Source organism: Neurospora tetrasperma (assembly GCF_000213175.1).
Source record: "Neurospora tetrasperma FGSC 2508 unplaced genomic scaffold NEUTE1scaffold_3, whole genome shotgun sequence".
In the NCBI taxonomy this organism is placed as follows: domain Eukaryota; kingdom Fungi; phylum Ascomycota; class Sordariomycetes; order Sordariales; family Sordariaceae; genus Neurospora; species Neurospora tetrasperma.
In genome coordinates, this window is record NW_009799101.1 from 928,620 (window position 1) to 950,974 (window position 22,355).

A 22,355-nucleotide genomic window follows, 5' to 3' on the forward strand; every position below is an offset into this window, starting at 1 on the left:
AGGTAGGTTGGTAGCAGGTACCTACCTCCTGGGTTTGTTCGTTCCTGGGCCACATTATACAGAACCTCTGTGCGCTGAAAGCCTTCGCCCCCAGCGCCGTTTCCCATCCAACACAGGTAAGTACAAGAGTACTGCATCTCGAAGCACCTTTTTGCAGCAGGAACGCCCCGGCATACTCACTCGGGTTTTGTTGTTCTTTTCACTGCTGTTTGCCGCCCGATAGGCCCTTAGCATTTTTAGCCTTATCTACCGTGCTTCCCCTCCATCAAAAGAGTTCCCTCCCTACCAGTGCTAAACGTCTCGGCCAATTACCTGGCATGAACCCCCCTCCAAAAGCGCGATCAAAGGCAAAAAAAACAGAATTTATCACCTTCATTCGCGTCGCTAACTCAATCAACGCAGCGACCAAGATCGCAACCCCATCGTAATCTATCCATCGCCGCCTCTTTTTCCATCTGCTACCGTCCCATAGCACCTAGGTGAACATCCGTTTAATTGATAAACGGATGTCGCGGCCGCCGATGACATGACTGAGGTCGGACCTGCCGACCGCCGGAAGCTGCTGCATTCAAAGCGGGCGGAAGCAAAGTAAGATGTATCCCAATCGATAGAGCGAATCTTTCCGATCATTTTGGTGTACGGGACTTGGTGTTGACTCGACACAGTTCAATTGTGACGTCGCGCAAACGGAAGCTCAGAGAGTTGTATGCTGTAGCAACCGACGAAGATGGCTTCCCCAATTACGACCTGAACGACCTCGATACGCGTCCCGCCTCCCCCGGCGAAGCAAAGTTTCTCTTCGACTGTGAAATACTGCAGTACGTTTTACCGTCCCCTTCTCTGGTGCATCGGCGCCCATCTTTGCACCCTGTCTTGTTCGGTAACTTGGCTAACCTTGGGCTTCAGAGGCCGACGACTGGCCGAGCGACTGCTGCCCGTATTCCAACGGCCTCGCTTCGATACCTTACAACATATTGCAACCGCCGATGAATCTTCTCTCGGACATGGCCCTCATGTCGTCCAACAAGTTCAACCTTCGCCGTTGATCCATCCAAACCATACGATTCCCAAGCATGTACAGCACAACGGCTTACCTTCGCCGGCACCGCCAACGTCGAGCATCCGTCATGAACCCGAACGATCCGTGCCATACAACCAAGTACCTAATGGGGCTGCCGGACCGCAGGAGGCCTTGAAGGCGTTCGCCCCTCGACAGGAGATTCAGAAGCTGGCGCCGGTTCAAGGGAGTGCAGTTAAGACAGCCGATGGCCCCAGCGGAGAGTCGAAACCGCCGGCGAAGGAGACGCCTGTGCTCCTTGCGCCCGCAGTACCTCATGGAAATGGGCGATGGAACGGCATCATCAACAATGCACCTCAAGGGCGCCTATTGCCGACTCCGCAAACGGTTGCACCCCCAACGACAGCTCCTACATCAACTAGGAAGACGGCGAATTTGGTGGAAGGTAGGACGGGACCCAAGGACGACACGGTGTCTAGGGGAGATGCAGAAGAGAAAGCTCGGCCTAAGCCTACAATCACCTCTGTCAATCAGCTATTATCGAATGGCGATTCGATTCGTTACCCCGATACCCTCTCGTCACCCAGCTCAACTGTTCAGTCCGCTCCAACTCCCCTCGGTAATGAAGCGTCAGCAAGCACTAGCCCCGATAATGAGGCATCGCAGTCTTTCGATAAGCCAGTCTCCAGGCCCGAGCAGGAACTCAGGAGGGTCACCACCGATAACAAGGGCGTGGGTCAGTTCACAGGACCATCTGTCGCCGTCCCAGAATTGCGCCCACAGCCTCAACAACCAGGTGTGTATGCCAATGGAGCTCCAGAGGTCGCCATCTCGTCAGCTCCTTCAGTCAGACCAGCACCTAGCGGAGCAGAGGCACAGCTCCTTCAAGAATCAGCTGCAACGCGGACGAGCCAAGTCATCGGAAAGGCGGGTGTTGCGGGACCCAATGGGGCGCATCCTACTGGTGGGTTGCCGACGCAACCCCCGTCAGCTGTGAATGGTGAGGTCCGGAATATGATGAACGGAGATATCCCAGGAAAGCACGTTGCTTCACAGGCAAGTGTTAGCACAGGTGTCACAGTGACCAAGGCCGCTTTGCCTGAGGTTGCAAAGCAAGGTCCGCTTTTTCAAGGCCCCGAAAGTCACAATAATAGGGCGGATGTTGGTCCTATTCCGATGGACGTGGACAGGATTCCAGCTGCGCAGGCATCGAAATCAATCCCGAGTGTGCACGCAGTGCAAGAGAAAGCTCCTTCCCAAGAGTCTGCTCGCCAGCCTCAACCCTCTTCGACCGCTCCGTCAACCACGCCACCATCTGCGCAGCCTGCAGTATCTCTTGAGAAAACTGTGCCCGAAATTCAAATCAACGCACCACCAGAGACTGAGACTGAGACCCAGGCCAGGACGTCCCGATCATCTCACCCTGACACGGAATCTGCTGTTGCGGACGAAGAAGGTGATATGCCTCCGGGCTTGCTAACTCATCGGCTCAAGTCTCTCTCTACTAGGCTCCGCGAAAGGCGGAGGAAAAGTGTGCCTACGGTTGTCTTTGGAAAGCAGTACAGGAAACCTCGTTTTAGTGACGATACCGCACTGACTGTCAACAAACCAAAGCCCCCTGGTCACATTCCTTCCGAAGACTACTTCGTGACGCTTTTCATTGAGAGTTTTGCTCGAACTTCATCTTGGATGAAACCGCTCGAAAAATTGTTGCACTCCGCCCACAAAACTGTGTCCACCTCCGATCAAACGTTGTCAATACTCGATCACCAAGCCTGCAAGATATTGCGCAGAGTCTACCATCTCCAGCAGCACGACAAATGGTCGCTTAGGCAACCTGTCCGTTGCCTGGAACCGGCAAGGCCCGCATCCCATCAGGACTTATTGATTAAGGAGATGAAATGGATGCGGACAGATTTTCGGGAGGAACGCAAGTGGAAGCGGGCAGTTGCTCGAAACCTTGCGTATGCCTGTGCAGAATGGTATTATTCCAGTCCTGCTGATCGAAAACTCTTACAGGTGGACGCTAAGATACCTCCCGTCCGGGCGGTCGACAATGCTGATACCAGCATGGCAGATGCCCCCGAAACTGGCGAGTCTTTGGTTCCGGAGCTGGATCACTCGGATTCGCCCGTAGGTAACGACGAAGAAGTACCGGAGCTGCCAATTACCACCATTGCACCAGCTACCATCTTTGCCTTGCAGGATGACGAAGTGGTCTTTGAGCTACAGCCTTCACGGACGGCGGATCTTCTGCTAGAAAATCTGCCAATGTATGGTTCCCCGCTCAAGGTTCCCAAGTTCGACTGGATAATTCCAGACTACGATCCCGATGCCAAGTGGAAGAGGCCAGCCGTGCCTCTCAGCAAGTATGTTGAGGGCGAAATGGTTTTGGACGTGAAGCCACGGCCTCAGAAACGTTCCCGATTCCAGTTCCAGGGCGAAGACGAGGAGGAGGAGGAGGAATATGTCTTTGGTGCTCAGCCAGACAAGGGCGCCAAACTGCCGCCCGCAAGTACTGATGTTGCCTTGTTTGCTCCGGAAATGAAGTTGACCAGAGATCGTCTACATGCTGGCCATCAATTTCGCCCACCTTCAGAACACCCAATGCCTGTCCAGAGCTTTTTTGAAAGCCGGATCGCTTCACAATGGACATTGGCAGAGGATGATCAGCTTAGAGCGTTGGTACGTGAGTATTCGTATAACTGGTCTCTCATTTCCTCGATGATCTCCAGCAGGTCATCGTTCCCATCAGCTGTGGAGCGGCGCACCCCTTGGGAGTGCTTTGAGCGATGGGTGAATCTCGAGGGCCTGCCTAGTGATTTTGCAAAGACGCCTTACTTCAAGGCTTATCAGGCCAGGATCGATGCTGCCGGGCGGACCATTCTACAGCACAATCAGAACGCGGCACAGGGGCAGCAGGTTGGACCTAACGGTGCGGTGGCCCCTATTCCACGGAAGAGGCCCACCAACACCATGCGTGTTGAGAGACGCAGGAACCAAAAACATCTGGCATTGTTTGATGCTATGCGAAAGTTGGCGAAGAAACGAGAGGCGGCGGCGCAGAAACAGCAGGCTCAGGCCACTATGACAGCCATGCGCAAGACAAATGAGCAGCAGAGACAGCAACCCCAGCAGCAACTCCACCTCCAGGCGAAAACTCCTCAGGAGTACAGTCTCATGAGAGCTGCTCGTGACCAGCAAATTGCAGAGAAGATGGCTCATCTAGCGGCGCGGCAGCACGAGATAATACAGAAACGGGTAAGTAGCGGAGCAGGATCCATCTATTCTAGTTATCACAGATACTGACAGAACATTACAATAGCTCCTTACGCAAAGACAAGCCCAAATGGCTGCCACGCCTGGCGTCGCTCAGGTGCCCCAGACAGCAGCGCAACTTGCCGCCACCAATTCACTCAACAACGCCGCAGCCAGACTCAATATTTCAGGTCAGATGGCCGTAACGGCCCAGAAGCTCGCTCCAGGACGCGTCCCGATGCAGGCTCCAGCCGGGATCCCTACGGTTCCCGCTCAACTCGCCGCCAGTGGTCTTGTACCGCCTCTTCCCGTCGCCGCTATCCCTCAAGCTCAGCTCCAGGCCATGCAAGCACAGCACCGGCTGCCAATGGTGAATCCTACGCCAGATATCAACCTTGTGATGCAGGCCCGAAGGATCCAAGATCAGCAGAGGGCTGTTGCGGTGCAATTGCAGCAACAACAGCACCAACAACATCAGCATCAACAACACCCACAGCAGACACAGCAGCAGCATCAGGTTCAACAACAAGTGGTCCCACAACAACAACAACACCAGCCACAGCAACAGCAGCAACAGCAGCAACAGCAGCAGCCGCAACAGCAACAACAACAACTACAGCAGCAGCAGCAGCAGCCGCAGCATCAACAGGTTCAAACACCTCAACCAGCACAGCAGCAGTCACAACAGCCTCAAGTGACCCAGCAGCCGCCGCCAGTGCCGCAAGTTCAAATCAACGGTGTTCAAGGGTCGCCAACACCAATGCGGCCGGTGGTGAATAGCCTGAACAATGGCGTCTACATGTCTAGCGTCAGTGCGCAAGCGATGATGGCTTCGTTTAATGCGGCAAATAGCGTTGCTGGGATGGTGACGTCTCCAGGTGCTGGGTTGAGTATGCCGATGCTACCGGCTGGGTCGCCGCGTGGTCCTCAGATTCCCGCTCAGCAATTACCCTATACTCATATCCACACTAGACTTAAGGAGTTTGAGACCCATTTCAGGAATAAGAATCCCGGGGCCACCCAGGACCAGATCAGGCAGATGGCTACGGAACATTTGGGTCGATTGATTGTTCAAACCCAACAACATGCCATGAATGCCGCGGCAGGTGGAGTTGGACACAGTCTAGGTACCGTGGCCACTACAACGAGTCCTCACCAATATGCGCAGCTTCTACGGGCCCAACAACAGGCTCAAGCACAACAGGCTCAACAACAACAGCAAGCTCCGCAACCCGCTCAAAGTCAGCTTACCCCGGCCCAGGTAGCCCAGGCACAAGCGGCGGCTGCTCAGAAGCAAAAACAAGCGGCAGCGGCAGCAGCCCAAGCCCAAGTTCTTGCACAAGCTCAGATGCAGACTCAAGCTCAAGCGCATCAACCTCAGCAACCTCAAGCCCAGCCTCATGTTCAAGCACAAGCAATGGCAGCGGCCCAGCTCCAAGCCCAGGTTCAGCTCCAGGCGCAGGCGGCGGCCCAGAAGCAAGCAGCCCAAGCGCATCCTCAGGCTCAGTCTCAGGGACAAGGTCAACCACCTCAGCAAACCCAGCGAGCTCATCAAGTCCAGCAAGTACAAGGGCAGCAGGCACATCAGTTGCCGCAGGGTCCACAGTCACAGCAGATTCAGCAGCAGGTTCAGCAATCCCCGCAGGCACGGCAGCAGTCTCAACAGCCTCAGATGGTACGACAGCCGGTACAGCAAGCCCAGCAACCTCAGCAGATTCAACAACCTCAACAATCCCAGAAGACCCCGCAAATGCAACCCCAGCAGCAAGTACAAACGCCTCATCAACAGGCTCAGAAAGCTCAGCAGTCCCAGCAAGCACAGCTAGCGCAGCAGCAGCAACACCAACAACAGCAGCAACAGCATGGACAAGCTCAAAGCCAAGGCCAAATTCAGGGCCAGGGTCAAGCTCTGGGTCAAGGCCAAGCTCAGGGTCAAGTCCAAGGTCAGATCCAGGGTCAGGTCCAAGGCCAAGCTCCGGGTCAGGTTCAACCTCAGCACACTCAGCATTCTCGACACACCCCTAATGCCCAGCACGCTCAACACACCCAGCAAGCTCAACACGCTCGGAATGCCCAGCAAGCACACCACACCCAACAAGTTCAGCAGGCACAACATGTCCAGCAACCCCAAGGGCTTCAGGGACAGAGACACGGACAAGTCCATGGGAACGGGCAACAACTTCATCAGCAGCACCAGCATCAGCAGCAGCAACCACAGCAGGCACAACAGACGCAGCAGCAGCGTCAACAAGTTCACCCTGCACCACAGCTACCGCAGGCGCAGCAGGCTCAACAGGCACAACTGCCTCAACATGCTCACCAAGCTCAAGCCCAACAGCCTCAAACTCAACAGGCTCAGGCTCCCCAGGCTCAAGCCCAGCAGCCTCAGCCGCCTCAGCAAGCCCAAGCTCAGCAAGTTCAACAGCCGCAACAGGCTAAGCTGACTCAGCAGGCTCAAGGTCAACAGGCGCGGGCTCAACAGGCTCAGGTTCAGCAGGCTCAGGTTCAGCAGGCTCAGGCTCAGCAGGCTCAGGCTCAGCAAGCTCAGGCTCAGCAGGCTCAGCAGGCTCAGCAGGCTCAGGCTCAGGCTCAGGCTCAAAGCCACGGGCAAATGCAACCGCAAACTCAACCACAACAGCAACCGCAACCGCAACCGCAGTCTCAGTCTCAACCACAGGCGCACCAGCCGCAACAGGCTAGTCAGCAAGTTCAGCATGGTCTGGTTGGACAGGAAGGCCAGCAGAATCAACAAGGCCAGCAAGGTCAGCAATCACATCAAGTTCTTCTAGCTCAACAACCACAGGTCCAACAAGCCCAGCAACCTGTAGCTACTCCCCAGCCCGCTTCCCAGACTAGTCAAAATTCTCAGCCTGCTCAGCAGGCGGGAATGGCACAGCAACAACAGGGACAGGGGAGCGGCAGGGCTGCGCCTGCTCCAACAAAATAATAAAATGAGAGTGAACCACCAGAATACTTGCTTCATGCCGACACTAGGAAATGAGCAGTAGCCATACCATGCTTTGACTGCCGATATCATGAGTTACGGCAGATGATGGTCCTGGAGATAGGGTCAACGATTGGGGAGGGGGGGGGGGGGAGGAAATTAGAGATTTAGTTAAGCACAAGGCACATGTAGATGTAAGGGCTACTCGAATGTTGTACGTATAGGGAAGGCTTGTCGTTCAGCGATTGCACAAGATTAAGGCGTTCTAACGAAGTGACGAGCGCATTGAATATAGATATTAGTACGTATACCCTCGATTCCGTTTGAAAGTGACTCGAGATGCCACATTGTCCAGGTACCTATCTAGTAGAGACACCAGACGTAGGCTCTGTGCTGGTAGAGAACGACCAGACATGCCAAGACGTGCTGTCCAGCCAGTGTACGTACCTAACTCTACCTACGCAGTATGTATTGTATGTACGTGATGTGCACTGATAAGATAAGACTTTTCAAGCAAAGCCCCACTAAAAAAAGTTGCGAAGGAAAATCAATGGAATCGAATGGCAATCGTTCAGCACTGCAACGGGAGCCTGAAGACTGAAGACCGAAGACCTGGCTCTGCCTGTCTTGATCAACCACTTTTTCATCATCTTCCTACCTCTACCTTCTTCATTGTAATCCCACCACCACAACAGAGCTCAAAATGGCCAACAAGAGAAAAAGAGATAATGCGCCCGAGAGCGAACCTGTCGGGAAAACAGAACAGCAATCAACCAAGAAAGTCAAGGCCCCAGCACCGACCAAGGCTGCGCGCGCCAGCTCTAACTCCAGCACTTCCGCGACCCCATTCAAAGTGGGCAACACCTCCCCGATAACTATCCAAGTCGTCGCCGGCTCCTACGATCGCGTCCTTCACGGTATCACCGCCACCGTTACTCCCACGACCACTACTACAACCACTGCTACCCCCTCGAAGAACAACAAGAAGAAGGCCGCCGCCGCCGAATCCAAAACCTCATACAAAGTCTCCTTTGCCGACACCTTCCTCTTCAACGCCCACGCCTCCGCCATCCGATGCCTCGCCCTCTCCCCTCCCTCGGCGCCCACGCCCGGCCAGAAGGGCGGTCAGAAGATCCTCCTAGCCACGGGCGCCACCGACGAGCGCATCAACATCTACAACATCTCTGCGCACCCGCCTTCCGCCAAGGCCGCTGACGACCAGAAGCTTCTCAACAGCATCACCCCCCGCCCGGTCCTCGAGAACCCCAAGAACCGCGAGCTCGGCACACTCCTGCACCACTCCTCCAACATCACCCGCCTCGTCTTTCCCAACCGCTCCAAGCTGCTTTCAGCTTCGGAGGACTCCACCGTCGCCGTTACACGCGTCCGCGACTGGGCGTTGCTGCATACCTTCAAGTGCCCCATTCCCAAGGCGCAGGGCAGGCCGTCGGGCGACACGGCTGCGCTGGGAGCGGTTCCCGCGGGTGTCAATGACTTTGCGGTGCACCCGAGCAACAAGATCATGATCAGCGTTAGTAAAGGCGAGAGGAGCATGCGGTTGTGGAACTTGGAGACGGGCAAGAAGAGTCGCGTGCTGAACTTCCCCAAGGATGTTTTGATGGAGATTGGCGAGGGAAAACACAGCACGGGCGAGGCGAGAAGGATCGTGTGGGGCGAGGACGAGTTTGCGGTTACTTTTGATCGCGATGTGCTGGTGTTTGGCATGGACTGTCGCCCGAGGTGCAGGGTCATGAGGGAGGATGTGGTGGGGACCAAGATGACAAAGGTGCACGAGATCAAGTATGTCAGTCTTGGTAAGGAGGAGGGACAAGAGGAGGAGAAGCATGTCCTGGCGGTGGCGACGGAGGATGGGAGGATATTGTTCTTTGATACGGCTGAGTCCGAGTTGATTGAGCCACCTGCTCCCAAGGAGGAGGAGCAGCAGCATAAGACAAAGCTCTTCGAAGCCAAGACGCCTAATGCCAAGCTGATCGCTCAGCTCGGCGGCAAGACGGCCGGCGTGTCGGGCAGAATCAAGGACTTTACCATTCTCCCCGTGGAGGACGAGGAAAGCGGTAAGAGGTCGTGGTTCGTTGCCAGCGCGGGCAGCGATGGCCGCATTAGGATCTGGCGTCTTGAGAGCGGCGACCTTCGTGTTCGCAAGGAGGAGGAGGGCGTCAAGGCCGGCAGACAGGTCGGCGAGCTGTTGGGCACGTACGAGACGGAGAACAGAATCACTTGCTTGGGCGCGTTTGTCATGATACCCAGACCCGAGGGATCGGTCGAGAGCGAGTATGAGTTTGATAGTGAGGAGTCGGAGGATGAGGAGTCAGATGATGAGTAGAGCAGTAGTGTGGGGTTGGAGATGATGTTTTGATTTGTTTAGCATAATTGATGTATAAAGAAAGGATTGGTCATGACTTCTCACGGAGTTGGGATGATGTATTGGGAATGTGTGATCGACGCTCCAGTCTATGTTGGTGCTTGAGATGTCTAATTCGTGTTGTACCAAGAAATTTTGGGGATGAAAAATCCGTCGCTTGCCCAGCTGATCATTGCAACTCCGTCCGCCTGGTTCCTCCTCTGCGACCCTTTCTCTGTCACTGGATGTGTCTTTATATTTGCATCAATGTCGTACGTTGTCTGAAGCCCCTCCACCATGTCCAGCACTTTACTTATTCCTTTAAACGCCCTAAAGATTTTCAGTGGTGGTTTTGATACTGTACAACCATCACAAATTCATGTCCAGACCCCAGCTTCACCACCCGTACATAGAACCCAGGTATGGTTTAACCAACCATAATAGGCAAGATGGCCGAGCGGTCTAAGGCGCCACGTTAAGGTTAACCCTTAATCCGAGTTAAAACTCAGTTCCGTGGTCCGAAAGGGCGTGGGTTCGAATCCCACTCTTGTCAAAACGATTCAATCAACTCCACCAAGCTCGGGTGGGGGCCCCTTATTTTTGAAAGTTTACCTTTTTTTTTTTGACTTTTTGCTTTTGCTCTAACATTGTGGTTGGTTAGCTTTTGGTAGTCAGTGAATGGGGTTAGATTGCTACACCAATCCATCTTTGTGTTTCTTTTGCCGTGCAATGGGTATAAAGTGAGCGAATGGCCTTGTTCAGAAAGATAATGACAGAATCCAGAGATGAGACACCTTTTTTACTTCAGAAAAGCAGACCAACATGGTCGTCGGTCTCTTGTGATAAACACCGCTCTAAGAAGCTTGTCGGCACAAGACCGCTGCTCAATGTTCGTTGGCGATAATAAACAAATGTTGCATTTTATTCGAAAGCCCAGCCCTGGTCTTGCTGCAACTACACCGAACCCAATTTTGGCTGTGCTTTTCGAGCAACCACAGTCAACGCTATCTGACCAATAACATCCATCACCCGTCTTACCCCATCTCCATCCCCAAATCATCATCATCAGGAAAGTAGCACGATCCTGACCTCGATTATTAGGACTTATCCAGCTCCCAACCCATTGGTTCTAAGTCTCAGGTGCAGAAGCCGCATCCGTCATTTGAACATCTTCATCAATTCCACCTGCTGTTGTCGTTGTTGCGGGTTCCTTCTTACTTGCGCCCTCGACGGCGGACATAGAGACATCGCCGTTTTCAGGTTCCCGATTCTCATTGTCCTCCTCGGTCGAGCCATTACCATTGGTGGTGGTGATCGCCTTGCCGTATACAGCGACCTCAAGGGCGGTCCAATCGTCGCCACCGTCGATGACTGACTCGTAGAAGTCTGGGGACTTTTGTTGCTTTGCGAGTTCGGCGGCGTCTTTGAGGATGGCTTGAATTTGATCCTCGTTTCCTTCGAGGCCGCTGCCATTTTCTCTTAGTTGCGCTTCCAGGATTTCTGGCGAGGGAGGCTCGATGCAAATGAAGCGCGCCGAAAAGTCCCAGTCTTTGACTTGTTGTGCGCTCTGTTAAGCGGTTAAATAGGTGAACATGTGATCGCTTAGGAGTGACAGGTGGGATGATCGAAACTTACATCGTGGCTCATCTCCATAATAGCAACCTTGCCTGCCTCACTAACGGCTTGGATGTGTTTCCTGCTCGTGCCTTGGCTGTAGTCTCCTTCCGTAAACTCGATAAGCTGGTCGCCGTCTCGCATCATGTTGAATGTTTGTGTGTCCACAAAGTAGTAATCCTGTCCTTCCTTTTCGCCTTCTTGAGGTTTGCGGGTGATGTGAGCTGGTACTCGTGTGAAGACGCCGGGGTGTTGGCTGGCTAGTCGCTTCGCAACACTGAGTTTGCTGGTCCGGCTGACGTCTACGACGACTATTGGCTTCCGGTCATCGGGGAAGACGGCATCAGCAGCAGCCGTGGAATCCTCCGCCTCTTGTGGCTCGGGTTCTTTAGGCTTGTCCTGGAAAATGACGTCGATGTTGTCATCACTATCAATGTCGTCGAACATCGCCAGTTTGGATCTGCTGGCGACTCTAAGAGCCACCCAGGTAAGGCTGTTCTTGGCCTCGATTGCCCTTTGCTTCTCCTTGGAATCTCTGGCCATCTCGATATCGAATTTGGCATCCTCTAACTTTCGTTCGAGTGTCTTGAGGTCAGGTTGTTGGTACCGTTCCGGATTTTCGAGCTTCTTCCAAGCTTCGTCCGGGTCCTCATCTTGTAGGAAGTCCCAGTTCATCGAGCCCATCGGTGCATCTCTCATTTTCTTTGCTGTTGCTAGCTTGCCTGCCGCAATCTTGGCATCGAGGAACGCTTGAGGGGAAACGGCGGGCATTTCGATAGGCGGGCAGCCCTCTACCTTCCAGTGCACCCAATTCTTGTCCCTGCTCAGGACAGTTTCGATCATCCGGTAAAAGTAAGGACCTTCTGGGCCTAGCTTGAGGTAATCGGCGATTTTCTTCTTCATGTCTAGCACCCAGTGGGTGTCTTCCTCACTCAACTGTTGATCCGAATGTGATACGGACTTGTTGGGTGCTTTGATGCTGGCGATCTTTTCCTTACCCTTGGGTGAGAGGGAAAGTAGGAACTCCATGATGATCAAGGCTTGAACGAGTACGTTTCGACGTAGGGCAAGATCGCCAATCTGCGTTTTTTTTTGTGGTCAGTTAAGGGACAATATAAAAATAGTGAAACAGGGAACGGACCTCGAGTTTAAACAAATCACGACTGGTAAGATACTTTGGGTTAAAACCATTAGCCAACTCGTCATCCTCACCTTCACCACGCTTCCTCTTTAGTGCACGCTTGCTCTCATCGGACTTGTCCTTGGAATCCCTGGACCGTGCGCTTTGATCAACCTTGATGCTCTGGAAGGTAGCCATGGTCGCTTCTAGACCAGACTTGAAGGAGGCAAACTGCGCGGGCTCAAACAACTTCTTTGGCTGATTGAAGCTCTCCTGCAGGGACCAGAAGATAGGGTATAAAGCCTCCAGATCGAGCGCCTTGTCCTGCTGCTTTTTGGCATCTGTAGCTCCGGGCTTGGGAGTTGATCGCTGCTCGCCAGTCTTTTGGGCAGATTCGCCCTGCGTCTCCGTGTCGACATCCATTCTATCGGCAGAAGCATCCTCTGTCTTTGTCGGCTCTTGATCCCATGTGGTAACATTTTCGACGTGGTACTCTCCTCTCAGGTTGACGGAACTTCTATCTCCGAGCGGAAAGCTCTGAAAGAGGTAGATAAACACTCTACCAGAGAACGCTGGATCCAGAGCCCTTGATAGACGTCGAAGAAGCTCATTGCAGGTGCGGAGAATGACCAGCTTCTTTTGACCAAAATGCTTTGCTGTGATGCGCTCTCTGCGGGACTCGAGAAAGTCAAACACCTTGCGACAACCGGCAATAGTCTGACTGTCAAGCAGCTCCTCAACCAGCCACAGAAGCAGGGCGGGATCACACTGCTCGTCATCAGAGAGGATGGACAGGATGTCAAAGAGGTTCCATACTCGGGCAAAATCTGGCGAGTCGATAGAGGTGGTGGCCTGGCGAAGTCAGTCAGCTTGGGCGCAACCTAAGCTGGCAAACTCGGCAGGAACTGAAGTCAAACTCACGATCAGGTTGCTGAACGTGTCTCTTACGGCAGTCTCGATGATGGCGTGCCGCTGTGTCCGCTTTGCATCGTTCACTTCACTAGCTTGGCTGGGCTCCACGCCAAGGGCCTCGTTCAGCTGGGTCTGGAGATTTTGAAAATCGGCCTTGTCGAGAGGAGGTTCGATGGATGCCGTCGGCTTTACTGCTTCTGCGCGTGCCAAGAGGTTTTCGAGAAAGGCCGAAAAGGCGGCGACACCGGGGACGCCGTGGCTCTCAATCACGCTGGAAGGCATTTTTACTCATTGCCTGGCAGCCTATGTCGATACTGAGTGGATGTATGCTATCGATATTAGTTTCGTCGAAGTCGATCGCGCGAGAAGGCTGAACGAAGTGCGAGAAGGTTTGGCGAGAGGTGAGTCTAGTGTTGCCGGCAATTCTCTATGAAGATGATGCTGGTAGAACCTATGGATTGGAGAATGAATGCCTCTGTCCGGAGTATAAGGTCAGTGAACCCTGAAAGAAAGGGAAAGACCAGCAAACCGCGCTGTTTGTGAGATTGGTGGAAGTAAAGATGGGAGAAAGAAAAGAGTAAGGATTCAGGTGAAGTTCACTTGTTGTTGACTGAGACAGACACCGGAGATGGGAGCATTACACTACAGTGGAAGCTGTGACAAGGCTAGATGCAAGTGGGTCTTTTGTCCGTGCTTGAGCTGCAAAGACTCCATTTTACAGTCCGATGCTGGTTTGTTTGATAGCTTGGTACACCAGGTACTTCTAGTAGTAGTGTACGCAGTACACAAAGGTAGACAATCTACTCCAAATAGTCCCAAAGCTTACAGGGACACGTCAAAATGGCTGAGTACAGTCCGTAAAGGCTTTACAGGAATTTATGTTACATGTGGAATATTAGAAATAGCGTTTCCAAGGTAAGATCACGTATTAGTTAGCTACCTACCTATGAAAACATATGGGAAAGTTGACACGAGGTCTTGAGCTAACAAACAAGTCAGTACTGGACTGCATTCGTGCATGTGGGGTAGGTGTGGATGCGAGGACTGTGACACTAGGTCCTGCAAGGCTGGCAGAGCGCTAAGAGGTTCGACTCTGAAAGGTACCTTACAATTTGCGGTGTACCTACCGCCACTCGAGGTACCTCCTGCTCGCAGTTCCTTTGGAAGCTGCAAACGCTAACACAGGTACCTCCAACTTATCGCTGATAGAGATCCCGGCAGTGACCCGTACCGTCACTCTCGCAATTGGAATATCGACTTCCAAATTTCCAAACACACCAGCAACGCGGTTGGACGAATCTCTCGCCCTCTGCACGCGACAACGACTCTCTCACACATTTACCCCAAGATGCCGCCGGCGAAACGAGTAAAAAGCAGCGCGAATGCAGACAAAGGGCCAGCCGCTGGCTCGGGACGGCCCACAACCCAAGACTTGGAAGGGGACAGCGAGTTTGCCAACCTTGCGCGCCAGCATTGGCTGAAGGCGACAAAACGCGCCGACGACGTCAAAGTCAAGGTCAAGAACGACGTGCTCAAGAGCGAGATCTGGGACGCGCTAGAGAAGGATGGCTTCCCTCTCAAATCTCTGTTGGTGCTGGAAGGCCTACAGACTCTAGAGAGGCATGTATCGCCCTCCCCAAAGAGATGTGTGTACCTTGATGTCTGTCGCTAACTGGCTTATAGCTACCTCTGGCCTGGCTACGGCGAAGATTCGTCCAATTACCATGTTCTCTTGATTGTTCTTATAGTCAATGCCAAGCGCAGGGAAAGACTGGACGCATGGGGTAAGTCAATGCTCAGGACATCATATTTCATGGCAATGATGAATAACCAGATACCTGTGCAGGCCTCTTCAATGATCGCCCGGCCGACTTCTCCGACCTCTTCCGCCGTGCTCTATCCATGACCCTCGACGACTCGTTATCTTGGAGCATCAGGACCCAGGTTCTCCAGTTCATCATCTACGCCTTCGAGAGCTTGGATTGCACCATTGTCCGGAAGGAATGCGCACCCCTTGTCTCGATATCCATCTGGCACAACCTCTCCACCGAAGAGAAGCGCAACGAGCTACTGGATTCGAATACACAACTGAGGAAAACCTGGAGGGCATCCGCTAAGCGATATGATGCGGCGGACGACGCAGGGAAAGCCCGCCTGCGATTCGAGAGGGCTTGGCTGTACAGCTCCGTCCTGGAGTTCTTCAGGGTTCTTTATACCCAAAACGCCAAACAGGACCAGGTCATGTACTGCGAGCGCTTCCTCGAGTTCCTGATAGATGTCCTCAGCCAGCTCCCGACAAGACGCTACGCCAACACCCTGCTCCAAGACCTCCACATCCTGCCAGCTCTGCGCCTGTCGCCCATGTACAACGATGAAGGAAACGGTCTTTTGCGGGATCTTGCCAAGCTGCTCTCGCACTTTGTGTACTTCACGGTCGACGACCAGACAGGAGTGCAGTATAGCAAGACGGAGGCGTACGATCAACACTGCGCCAGGCTCGCGAAGCTACAAAGGACATCCTTAAAACACTTCAAGGACAAACTGACAGTGCTTGCATTGTCTAACTATGGCTCCATCGACAAGAGATCCGACCTCTTCGGGCTGCTGGATGTCTTGACCGACGAAGAGCTCACCGAGCTGTCTCGATTATTAGGCATGCGAATCAGCTACCCAGAATCTTCGACCTTGGTGGTGGACCGGAGGTTCTTGGTGGAGGTGCTATTGTCAACCTTCGAGCGCCACAAGACTTTCCAAGAAGAGGCGGCTGAGCTGAGTGTTCTTCCTACAGAAGAGACGCTCTTTGAGACTGGCCTGAGAAGGACCGATCACTATGATGGCTCGCGGCCTTTGGCGCTGCCAAAAGTGAATCTGCAGTATCTCTCAGTAGGAGACTTCCTTTGGCGGTCGCTGACACTCTATCGTTGCGAGGCATTCTACGCTATCCGACAAGATATCGAGGCAGCCTTGGCAAGGCTAAAACCCGAGGCTCGACGTACCGGCGAGACAGTATTCACGGGTTTCTCAAGGATGGCTTTGCCAATCAGCAAGCCAACAATACTCGATGTCGTCCCACCGCTTGTTGGTACTGATGTTCCTTCCACTGTAAAGGCTGAAGTAACCATCGATTTGCGCAGACTGACAGAACATGTTCGTCGTGACTGGGAAGCTCTTCGGCCCGATGACGTGCTGTTCCTGGTTGAAGTAAATGCTTCCAAGGCAAAGAATGTTGAAAACGGCGGGGCGCCTCTTAGCGAAGCCGAAAGGTTGGGACTGGTGACTGTCCGTACTGCAGAGGTGATCCAGATAATGGATGACAGAGGTCGTGCGGTCCGCGATGCACAAGCGTACTTTGAGAACCACAATCGGAGCTACGCAAGAAAGATCCAGGTTCGTTTGGACGCTCATGCCTACAAGCGGGACTCGGAGGGGAAGCGGAACGTGTATGATGGAATCAATCTTATCGTCCGTCGCAGCGGCCGTGAGAATAACTTCAAGCCGGTCTTGGAGTCGATTCGGGACCTCACCCTCTCCGAAGTACCACTCGCTCCATGGATGCATGACGTCTTCCTGGGATATGGTGATCCAGCTGGAGCGACTTATAAGAACCTCCCTAATAGGATAAAGAAGTTGGACTACCGCGACACATTCCTAGACTGGCAGCATCTGATCGAGAGCTTGCCCGGTAAGAATGTCCAGCCCAGCGAAGATGTCTCCGGAACCATCAACCCCCCTTTCGTCCTCGAAACGGTTGAGAAGCCGGCCGAGGAGGGAGCCTCCAAGCCTTCCAAAAAGAGGAGGCGAGATGCTGAACCTGCTCTTATCTCCGAGGTAGAAACAGTGAAGGTTTCATCTTACAAGCCTCCGAATAATGGGCCGTATCCCATCGATGCGCCCAAGCTTAACTCGGTCCGATTCACACCCAAGCAAGTGGAGGCCATCATCTCTGGCTCCCAGCCTGGCCTCACGGTAGTCGTTGGGCCTCCAGGAACAGGCAAGACCGACGTTGCTACTCAGATCATCAACAACATTTACCACAACTTCCCTGAGCAGAAGACTCTGCTCATAGCACACAGCAACCAGGCCCTGAACCAGCTCTTTGCTAAGATTGTGGCGTTAGACATTGACGAGCGCCATCTTCTACGTCTCGGACATGGTGAGGAGGACTTGGAAACGGAGGGCAGCTTCAGCAAGCACGGACGTGTAGAATCCTTCCTCGAGAACCGTGATCGGTATCTTCTTGAAGTCAATCGCCTCGCTGCTAGTATAGGTGCACCTGGTGCTCACGGAAATTCGGCCGAAACAGCAGGCTATTTTAACAAGGTCTATGTCCAACCCGCATGGGCTAAGTTCAGTGAACTTGCGAAGGCTGAAGATGCAACCGCTGAGGACATTGTCAAGGCCTTCCCTTTCCACTACTACTTTGCCGACGCGCCCCAGCCTTTGTTCCCTCCCGATGCTGACGTCGACACTGTTCGGGAAATCGCCAACGGCTGCTACCGCCACATCTCCAAGATCTTTACAGAGCTTGCCGATGTTATGCCCTTCGAAATCCTCCGCCGAGATCGCGATAAGGAGAACTACCTCCTTACCAACGAAGCCCGCATTATCGCCATGACAGCCACTCACGCTGCCATGCGCCGTGGTAAAATCGCCGCTCTAGGCTTCCACTACGACAACGTGGTTATGGAGGAAGCTGCTCAGATCACGGAAATTGAGAACTTTATCCCCTTCGCCATGCAGAAGCCCAAGGACGGCAAAGTCCCGCTCCAACGCATCGTCCTCTGCGGTGACCACTACCAAAACTCCCCCGTTATCCAGTCGCTCGCCTTCCGTCACTACGCCAACCTTGAGCAGTCCCTCTTCTCCCGCCTCGTTCGCCTCGGCGTGCCCACCATCAACCTCGACCTCCAGGGCCGCGCCAGGCCCTCCATCTCGAGCCTTTACAAGTGGCGTTACCCATCGCTGAACGATCTCCCGCACACCATGACGGCTACCGAGTTCCTCACTGCCAACGCCGGCTTCCGGTACGATTACCAGTTCATCGACGTACCTGACTACAAGGGCCAGGGCGAGAGCGAGCCAACGCCGCACTTTATCCAGAACCTGGGCGAGGCTGAGTACGCAGTGGCTATCTTCATGTATATGCGCTTGTTGGGCTACCCCGCAGAGAAAATCAGCATTCTCGCTACCTACGCCGGACAGAGGGCGTTGATTAAGGATGTATTGGGCCATCGGTGCGCGAGGAATCCCATTTTTGGATTGCCGAGGATCGTTACGACGGTGGACAAGTACCAGGGCGAGCAGAATGATTGTACGTTCTCCAATCCCTTTCTTTATCTCTCCTCTAGCAACCCACTAATACGCTAATTCACAGACATCATTCTCTCCCTAACCCGCACCTCCCGCGTCGGCTACCTCCGCGATATCCGCCGTCTAACCGTTGCCCTCTCCCGTGCCCGCTTGGGTCTGTACATCCTCGGCCGCCGCTCCGTCTTTGAATCATGCTACGAGCTTCGCGAAGCCTTTGAACTGCTTCTACAGCGTCCGGACAAGCTGACCCTCGTCACCGGTGAGTTGTGGCCTTCGCAGCGCGTTCTGGCCGACGAAGTCGGTAAGGAAGGACTTGAAGGAGAGACGGTCATGGAGGGCATGGAACACTTGGGACAGTATGTGTTCGAGATGACCAAGACCAGGATCGAGCAGTTGAAGGAGGAGGGAAAGCAATTGCCCGCTCCTGATGAGAGCGAGGCGCAGGTGGAGGCGATGGCTGCGGAAGGGGAGGAGGGTGCTGAGGTTGTGGAACTGGCGCAGCCGGATGAGGAGGAGGAGGAGGCTGTGAGAGTTGAAGGGTTTGAGGCTGAGGAGGAGTGATTCGGAATTGGATGTGGGTTGTCTGTCCTAGATTTGCATGGTGGTAGTGTTTAGTTGTACCACATAGTACATGTGCATGGTATTTTGGTTCGAGAACAAGCGATAAAATAGAGGATATGGAAGACACTGCAATTTGACAAACCCCCATGAGCCATATGTTTGGAAGTGACCTTGACGATAACGCCAGTGTTTCTTCAACATAATTTCTGATGTTCCTCTCACGAATATCTCCTCTTGTTGTGTGTTTTTGTTTGTAACTTGGCCTGTATTTGACCAACTCTTTACTGTCTTTGTCAACCCAGCTGTCAACTTAACCAAGCACGTCCAACTCTTGGCTATTAAGTTTTGTCAGTTGGTTCTCTAGTCTAGCATATGAAAGTGATGTAATCGAGCGATGATCATCACATGCAGCAACCGACCAGGATACGTATTTAGCTCCTGGCATTTGATCAAGCCCAGCTAGCTATCTCCAACGAGCAGAAGCAAAAACACACAAAAAAAAAAAAAGAACCGATGATCAGTAACCATATAACCCCAACTTTTTTTTTTTTTTCCCAAGCCTTTGAGCCGATCACTACCGAACGAAGCGGCAAAGAAGTTGAGGTTAAGGAACCCCAAAATACTACGCGAAGGGTCCAGCGGTTCGTTGGCGTAGTAATTCGGCATTCTGGCATGGTTTTTTTATTTTTTTATTTTTTTTAATTTTTTTTATTTTTTTTTATTTATTTTATTTTTTTTTATTTCTTTTACTAAAATAAAATCGACGTGTTGACAATCAACATTGGCCCCGTCCGAATCTCCAAGGTTGACAACCGCCCGGTGTCGGTGCATGGCTCGTTGGTCGTAAGTCGCAGGTTGCAAGTTGAAAGTTGGAAGTCGGCATGCATACCTACACCCACTGGCTGGCACATCCTCATCTTGGATCGATCTCACCAACTTCCGGTTACAAAACCTACGCAAAAGTGCCCAGTTTCAGATACATTGTGTAGGTACCTACTCAGTAAATGCATTGCTTGCATCTTCTGGCTGCATGTGGTTGTAACTGCTCAGCCTTCTTCCAAGTTTACTTCCGAGTCCGGTCGTGGGGTCGTTCTTAAGTTCTCAAACAGCTTTGGGTGATGGAAGAGATGAAGGAAGAAGAGAACAATGAGAAGCAACTGTGTAACGCGATGGCATTGTGCTTTCAGGTTTCCTCGAGTCCCCCTCCCCACGCCAATACCCAATGCACAACGCCCAACGCCCAACGCCCAGATGCCGACATGGGCAGATAGATGGAAAAGGCTCTGAAGAGTGAGGCGAGGGGCACGGACTTTTCCTCATACCGGTATCCTGGCCAGGCCTTGATAGACCTTTGTTTTGACGTCTCGTTTTGTTCGTCGGTTGTTCCATTTTGAGGTTCTATGCAAGGGGACAAGGGGGGTACAAGTATCAGTGCGGCGTCGCTGTGCTGGGTTTGGCTTTCTTTCATTGTCTGTGGTACGTAGGTCTCTGCGTGGGTGTCTGTTGGTCGATGGCTATGGCTTATGGCTTGGGCTTGGGGTTTTGACAAAGCCAGAGTTCATGGCCAGCCGATGGAATGGTGGGTTGAGTAAACCAATGAAGATGGTTGTTCTCCAGGGCCACTGCTGAGCAAGCGACGGATACCTCTCAAGTCCTGTTATACCTACGTATTTAAGACTTAGACTGTTTTGTTAAGTAGATTTTGGCCGGCCAGCATAAGACTATACTGTCTATTGTAGCCTTCCGATCATGTTTGATATATCGTAGGAAACGATATGGTGTAGTGTATGTACGAAAAAGGAAAGGGGGGGTCGTAAATGCAGACGGTACGAACCGATACATGGGCTCCACTGCCCCACCATCTAACTGACCTCAAAGTAGTAGGTACTGTGTACGCCGTCTTGGTTGAGGTGGGGTTTCCCTGCTTTGGAAAATTGGAACGAACGACGACAACGATGAGGAGGGGGTTGGGACTCTGCGAGGTACAAGTACACTACATGCGAACAACGCTGGGGAGCCCTGATAGCCTGGTAGATAAGGTGAGCTCGCCCTTCTAGGGTAGTAGAACCGACATATGCGTATACAAGATGGTGGTTTTCTTTAGTTGGATTGCAGGAGGTGAGAAGGGGGCCAAAGGTTAAGCTTTACTTTGGAATTTAGGAGGTGATGAGTTCAGGCAGCAGATATGTTTCTTGGAGAGATTCGCAGATGATGATGCCTTGCAGGTCGTTAGGTTGTGTCTGGTTTTGGAGGCGACGAAATCGACTCGAACTTTTTTTGGGGAGTTCCTGGGGTGCATGGAGGTGGGGATCTTGCCTAGATCGAGGGGCAGCGGAGACTTCAAGGGGGGTATGAAAATGTACCAGCGCCGAGAATGTTGCTGTTCGCTTGCTGGGACATTTTGCCCACCAAGGAACTTGGGATGCCTAGACTTGATGCCCTGAAACCCCCAATTGGGTACAGATGTTGTTCAACTTGGCTCGTCGTGGACAATATAGTTGAGACCTTTGACATTATACCTTGGATATACTCCCACTACGTATCCAAGCGTCTTTGTAACACCTCTGGTTGTAAGTTCTAGGCAATTTTTGAATGAAAATATACAAACAGGACTCTAGCCGATGTCTTTTCGATCTGTTGTAATCCCTATTACAATCTTGCAACAGCCTTTTCTTTAATCTTGACGAGCAGTAGTGGACTGTTTTACTTAACCTGCTGGTTAGTCTCACTTATTTTGTCTCGGACGATCTTGGCTCATTGTCCCAGGGGCCGGAGGCTGGTAAGAGCGCTTGAGTTCCCCATTTTAAAGCCTAGGCCCCAAAGAACGGGAGATTTGGAGAAATGAGAAGACGGCAAACACAAAAACTTCAGCGTCCAGATACCAACAAAGACCCGAGAACATAAGGTCTACACTGGTGGGTTGACGTCATAGTAGACATAGAAGCAGACCAACTCGGCTGCTAAATGGTAGATTATATGGGAAGATAATTCGACTGAAAAAAGATCGTGGCGTCGTAAACGGGCGCTTGAGGGCTTGTAGTGAATGAGTCAGATATGATTGCAGCGTGGTGATTCGTGAGTTTTCCGAATTTCCAAATGTGTGCCATACGTACCATACTATCGGCGATAAGAGGGCTGGAGGGCACCGGGAGGCGTATGAGGGAGTACAGAGTGGTAAGCACAGACGAAGAGCATTTGTCGCCCCGGCCTCCTGTATATGTTGCCACTCACTCATCACTGTTGCAGGTTGTAGTAT

General features: G+C 52.7%; 5 protein-coding genes across 5 annotated transcripts; 3 read left to right on the top strand and 2 right to left on the bottom strand.

Annotated features, from left to right (window-relative positions):
- Positions 1 to 526: 526 nt before the first annotated feature.
- Positions 527 to 7,373, top strand: NEUTE1DRAFT_80970 (uncharacterized protein; the record flags this gene model as incomplete). The annotated part of the gene is made up of 4 exons (XM_009852244.1): positions 527 to 588; positions 666 to 818; positions 907 to 4,279; positions 4,344 to 7,373. The coding sequence occupies 4 exons, from the start codon at positions 527 to 529 to the stop codon at positions 7,221 to 7,223; spliced, it is 6,468 nt and encodes a 2,155-aa protein (XP_009850546.1).
- A 550-nt stretch (positions 7,374 to 7,923) lies between these two features.
- NEUTE1DRAFT_80971 (uncharacterized protein) lies at positions 7,924 to 9,623 on the top strand (the record flags this gene model as incomplete). The annotated part of the gene is made up of 2 exons (XM_009852245.1): positions 7,924 to 8,589; positions 8,638 to 9,623. The coding sequence occupies 2 exons, from the start codon at positions 7,924 to 7,926 to the stop codon at positions 9,562 to 9,564; spliced, it is 1,593 nt and encodes a 530-aa protein (XP_009850547.1).
- A 1,088-nt stretch (positions 9,624 to 10,711) lies between these two features.
- Positions 10,712 to 13,589, bottom strand: NEUTE1DRAFT_80974 (uncharacterized protein; the record flags this gene model as incomplete). The annotated part of the gene is made up of 5 exons (XM_009852246.1): positions 10,712 to 11,149; positions 11,218 to 12,276; positions 12,338 to 12,451; positions 12,491 to 13,168; positions 13,238 to 13,589. 5 exons carry the CDS (start codon positions 13,508 to 13,510, stop codon positions 10,712 to 10,714), a joined length of 2,562 nt encoding a protein of 853 aa, XP_009850548.1.
- Positions 13,590 to 14,068: 479 nt separating this feature from the next.
- Positions 14,069 to 19,099, top strand: NEUTE1DRAFT_109669 (uncharacterized protein; the record flags this gene model as incomplete). Its single annotated transcript, XM_009852247.1, has 6 exons — positions 14,069 to 14,081; positions 14,128 to 14,143; positions 14,414 to 14,874; positions 14,977 to 15,012; positions 15,075 to 18,539; positions 18,603 to 19,099. The coding sequence occupies 6 exons, from the start codon at positions 14,069 to 14,071 to the stop codon at positions 19,097 to 19,099; spliced, it is 4,488 nt and encodes a 1,495-aa protein (XP_009850549.1).
- Positions 19,100 to 19,996: 897 nt separating this feature from the next.
- Positions 19,997 to 20,488, bottom strand: NEUTE1DRAFT_18695 (uncharacterized protein; the record flags this gene model as incomplete). Its single annotated transcript, XM_009851909.1, has 2 exons — positions 19,997 to 20,051; positions 20,319 to 20,488. Coding segments are annotated over 2 exons (225 nt in total), but the record flags the coding sequence as incomplete, so codon positions are not given.
- Between the last annotated feature and the right edge of the window lie 1,867 nt (positions 20,489 to 22,355).